This window comes from Ailuropoda melanoleuca, chromosome 2 (assembly GCF_002007445.2).
Source record: "Ailuropoda melanoleuca isolate Jingjing chromosome 2, ASM200744v2, whole genome shotgun sequence".
In the NCBI taxonomy this organism is placed as follows: domain Eukaryota; kingdom Metazoa; phylum Chordata; class Mammalia; order Carnivora; family Ursidae; genus Ailuropoda; species Ailuropoda melanoleuca.
This window is the reverse complement of record NC_048219.1, coordinates 144574368-144579457: the sequence shown is the minus strand read 5'-3', so window position 1 is coordinate 144579457 and position 5090 is coordinate 144574368. Positions and strand designations below refer to the sequence as shown.

Below are 5090 nucleotides of genomic sequence, written 5' to 3'. Positions count from 1 at the left end.
CTAGACACAAATTACTTATACAATTGAACTGTCACTTTATAGCAGAATTAAAATTAACACGCTCCTCTTGATTCCAGCACTTGGGCATAAATTCCCTTATGTGAAATGTTCTGAAATTTGGAGGGCTAAAATCTGCACCTTTTCTCTGTCTGCTCTTGGGTCTCTGCTGGTAAAAGGCAAAGAATACAAACCATCAATAACAACCAGAGTGAAGGAAGAATGTTTACTCAGAGCCAAATGTCACTTTGTTTCCAGTTCTTCAGCTATGTTAAAAAAAAATCATTAAAAAAAAAAGGAAAAAAGTCTCCTATTTGCAAATGGAAAACATGGTAAAAAGAGAAAAATGGCTGCCCAGTCTCAGGACATAAATTTTTCTTAGGGGATGGGTGTTCCATGCACAGGCTCTTTGCAGAACCTAGACCATCCTGCACACACAGTAGACCAGGCACTAAGCTTCGTCCACGGTTAGCAAATGACATGCAAAGAACAAAATTGCTCCCTTGAAGCTGAAATCAAAGAGCCCTGGAGAGCAGCCGTATGTACATCGGAACGGGAGGGTCACACATGTGTGTGATGGAGGCAATCCAGAGAGGGGCACGCTTCCCAGGGGTTGTTTTAAACAATGACAGACTGCAAAATCTGAATGTGATGTGTTGCAACATGAAACACACACACAGACACACACATATATGCACACGCTTGTGAAAAATATTACCAAAGTCCCTCAGAGCCAAAGTTTAGAAGAACACGTGCTCTTGACATAGCAACAGTAATTTCAAAATCACTCCATTTATGATTCCATTCCTCATCTCTTTGATCACTTTGGCACATTATTCAGGAAATAACAGAAAGAGAAATATGAAGCTGGAGACAGAAAATTTAATTATAAAACAAAGCCACCCACCTTGCTTTCGGGGTCAGGAAGTACAATGGCCTTCTTTTGCAGCAAGAATGAACTTAACACCAGTGTGTTAAACGATCGTGTATATATTTAAAAGAAAAGGAAATGGTTCTTTAAAAAGAAAAAAAGAGCTGCAATATCGCAGTCCTCATAGCAAGTCTTACCAAAAAAATAAAAAGAAAATAAGAGCAGCATACTGTGGTTCTTTGGCACGAGGCAGAAAGCGAAGTCCTCAAGTCACTATTCCCCTGTCTTGCGAAACAAAATAAAAAGCAACAGCAAAAGGTGCTGCTTGGCAGGAGGGGAAGGACCTTAAAACACCTCCTGCCCTCCTGGGTCCCTCCCAGTGCCTTCTCTCCGTAAGGGCTGTAGAAGCCGCAAAGATCAACACCAATGTCACCATCGGCTGCTTAAATGCCACAAAAGTACACTTAGAAATGAGAGGAAAGTGACTGACACGGATATGCTGAGCCAGCCCCACTGCCACTAGAACAGCCTTAAATGCCCACACAAGGAGAATAAAAAGAAAAGCACATTTTGCAATAGAATAAATTCTTTCTTTCTTTTTTTTTTTATTGAGACCGCGGAAAGTCACATGACCCTGCAAGAAGCCTTTTAGGAAAGCAACCGAAATGGTAAAGAAAGGCGCGGGGGCTGCCTCCTTCCTCCCGCCGCCTCTCAGCCCGTCCCGCCGCGTGTCCGCATTCTTCTGGGCGCATCTGTGGAGCTATTAAGTGGGATAATCCCTCTGGCCTTTGATACATTTCTGGACATGATTATTTCATTACTCGCAGTATATCAGTGGGATCATAATAAAAAGGACTTCTGACAACCTGCCAAGAGTTTTGTGGCCTTGTAAACACAAAAGTGCTCTAATAAAATTTTATTAAGTGTTAAAAAGTCATAAAAAGTGAAATAACATAAACTACAAAATTTACTGTCCTCAGCAAATGCTGAAAATATCGTCCACAGTAAAATTAAATTAGCATGTAATAGACAGAGAAGCAGTGTGGAGTGGATTTAAAAGAGGATCCAGGGAAAATGACACTGTAACCCAATCTGGGTCACGGGGATTTAATTCGGATTCTTCTCCCTAAATGTGAATAAATGTGCTGATTACAGACAAGAGCTCCGGGGTTACTGGAGTCTCACACACTGTCAATACTTTGGGAGAAATAATATATTGCAGATTGTAATGAGCTGGGGAGCCGAGCGAGCGCTCCGGGGAGCGGCCGAGGGCAGGGCGTCCACTAGGGTGCGCTGCGAGACCGGGAATCCCCGCCAGGCGCCCACGCGGCTGCGCCGCCCCAGCCGCGCGCACACGCTCTGCCCTCGCCCCCCTCGAAATCATATTTACAGTTCCTTTTTTCTTTTTCCTTCTCCCCCCTTTCCTGTGACATTTTCTCCAAATCGGAAAGTGAAGTGTAAGTCGCGCTTCGCCGCAGGCGGCCCTGGGTCTCCGCTTTCAGACTCGGGGTCCTGGAGTGGGGTGCGCTGTCCCGACGCTGCTAACCCGGGGGACGGGGTGGGGACCCTCCTCAGCTCCAGTACCGCGCCGCGGGCCCGGCCGCTCCGCCGAGGGAGGCCAAGGAGCGCGCGAGGCCCACGGCCGGGGGGCACTGGTGCGCTCCGAGCGCGGCGGGTGGCCGGCCTCGCAGCGGGTTCAAGTGCACGCTTGGAGCGTGGCTGGAGCCCGCGGCTCTGCAAACGACTTCTCCCCCGCTCAGCCCCCTCTCCGGAGTTCAGTGTGCCCCGCCGCTCCCGGGACCCCTCTCCTGGCCCTCCCAGCGGTGCTGAGCCGCCGGCGTGGGGCCCGAACCCGGGCGCGCTCCTCCCCGGCCCCGGCCCACGAAGCGGGGCTTCCCAAGAGCAACGTGGAGGCTCCGCCTGGAAAAAGAAGTCCGACTTCCTCTCCACACTGCACCGATGCAATCTGGAATCGGCAGGAAATGGCTCGAACACCCATCCCGCGCCTTTGCAGTCTGCCCTCGTTTTGCTGAAGGGAAGCAGCTCCCACCAAAGTCTTGCTACCCCCTCCCCCCCCCGAAAGACCCGCGCAGGTTTGTAAAGAAGGGTGCGAGATCTGCAAAGTATCTGTCTTCTAGGGGAAGAGGTTGGTGACGGTGCCCAAGGAGAGATTCGGCGCTTTTTCGGTAGCGGTCATCAGTGGGCCACATCTTGTTTTGTAGTTCCAGAACGGCGCAAACGCGCCCATCTGAGGACGCGTATTGAGGAGAAGTTAGTGAAATAGTAAATGAATGGGAGTGACATTTCGTGGCATCATTTTCCTCGGGGATGTTCACGGTTTTCAGCTGTATTTAACAATTAGCTACATCTTGCCAGAAAGTAAATATTTTTAAGTAAACCGCTCGCTAAAGCTCAGAAGAGGTAAGTTAAGGGACCACATTCAGATCGTCCCGTTTCCTGTTGAGCCTCGCGCAGGTTACTAGGACGAGGATGCCTGCTGTTTGTAGTTTGACAGATGGCAAGAACGTTTGATTTTGCTGTGCGAAGGTAGCATTGAAAGCAAATGGAGACCCAAGGATCTTTTTAATAAGCAATGTTCACTTGACACTTATGCCTAAATAAATATAACTAATTTATAGTGGGAGTTATACTCCATGTTTTAGATTTTTTGTTATAATTTATATGAAAAACGTGAGTTTTTTAACAATTAAAAAAATTTTGCGAAGTATCGAATTTGAGATAGCTGGATTGGATCATTGGAGTTAAAAAAGCAAACAAGTCCATTTAAATGTGGTTTGACATTTGCTGTCAAAGGCTTTGAGACCTACTAAAAACAAGAATTAAAAGGAATGGATATAAATAAAAAATTCCTTTTTGCCTCCATTCGCCTGCCTGGGGGGAGGGACACATGACATGTCAGTGGCTGGGTCTGTGAGCCATTCCTAGCAAACAGCGGTTGTAAATGTGGTCGGTCAGTGTTGCCTTGGAAAATGAAAGGCAAGTATGTTTATGGAAGTACAGAAACAAATATTTTACCACATACGATTTTCTCAGTTCAGACTGAAAGTTTTGTATTTAAAATTTTATGATAAACATCTTTTCGTTGATCTGTGAAGTCCAAAAGNCACAGAAACAAATATTTTACCACATACGATTTTCTCAGTAGTTCAGACTGAAAGTTTTGTATTTAAAATTTTATGATAAACATCTTTTCGTTGATCTGTGAAGTCCAAAAGGAAACTTTACACTCATATTATTTCGTTGTGTTCGCCTTTCAGATTGAAGTTCGTCTGTCCTTCAGAAAAAGTATTTTCATGACTATTAAAAACACCATCATGACTAGCATTTTTAATTCTCTTCAGGTAGATAAATGATTGGTGTAGGTAATTTTTAAAAATTTTCAACAAGATTAGTACAACCCTACTTAAGGAGGTTAGTGGAGGGGGGAGGATTTCCAAACCCATAAATGCGGTCTATATAAAATTGTAAAACCAAAGGTTTTTGTGAAGAAACTGGGGAATTAACACATTTTACATGAATATAAAAACATGTTTTAAAGGGGTTCTTCCACACTATTTTCCTCTTTCAGAAAAACATCAGAGACTGTTTTCCATTCTCTAGGACCACCAGAATCAGGTGTAAGAAGATTATTACATAACATTTCTGTCAAAATGGTGGATACTTTTGAATGTATTTGAAGGAAAAAGAATATTCTTGGTCCTTGATACGTTGGAGGTACTTGAAAAGGCAAGAAGTTTGTAAAAATATTTTACTACTGTAATCTACAAGACCATTAAAATGTGCAAGTAATTATATTCTAAGTGACTGAGAAGTATTATTCCAACCACTTTTTAAACTTTGAAATTTTTGTGTGTACTTTAATTAGTACCTTTCTTTTGAATGTTCCAAGTATTTTGTTATATTAGCTGTATAATAGCGTTATTAGACTTTCTTGTTTTCATTTCTACGTGAACAGTCGAGAAATATTTTATTTAAATTTTTTTTTTACATATACCAAGGGATAAATAAGAACATGTGCCCTGTTGAAGTAAAAATCAACCCAAGTTCATTTTTCTGCCCAAAACTTGACCTTGATCCTGATCTCACAGTTTTTATGCACTCAGTCTGCTACTGACATCAATTTGGACATGTCAGTTTGTAAGAGAATTTTAAGACAGCATAACTTTTACGTGGAAGAATATATCTTAAGGTAGAAAGTAGC

General features: G+C 43.5%; 1 protein-coding gene across 2 annotated transcripts; it reads left to right on the top strand.

The window, feature by feature from the left end:
* The first annotated feature begins 1984 nt into the window (after positions 1-1984).
* LOC117796461 (translation initiation factor IF-2-like) lies at positions 1985-4666 on the top strand. 2 transcript variants are annotated; one of them, XM_034644329.1, is made up of 2 exons: positions 1985-2961; positions 4490-4666. In XM_034644329.1, exons 1-2 carry the CDS (start codon positions 2097-2099, stop codon positions 4564-4566), a joined length of 942 nt encoding a protein of 313 aa, XP_034500220.1. In that variant the 5' UTR covers positions 1985-2096; the 3' UTR covers positions 4567-4666. The 2 variants fall into 2 exon arrangements, with proteins under 2 accessions (XP_034500220.1, XP_034500225.1); XM_034644334.1 differs by having other exon boundaries at positions 4458-4666.
* Positions 4667-5090: the final 424 nt, after the last annotated feature.

Excerpts from the sequence above, each read along its gene's own strand:
- LOC117796461 (XM_034644329.1), top strand. The coding sequence starts at position 2,097 with ATGAGCTGGGGAGCCGAGCGAGCGCTCCGGGGAGCGGCCGAGGGCAGG. Across the intron at positions 2,962-4,489 it reads CCCCCGAAAGACCCGCGCAG|GACCACCAGAATCAGGTGTA; the intron begins GTTTGTAAAGAA and ends TCCATTCTCTAG.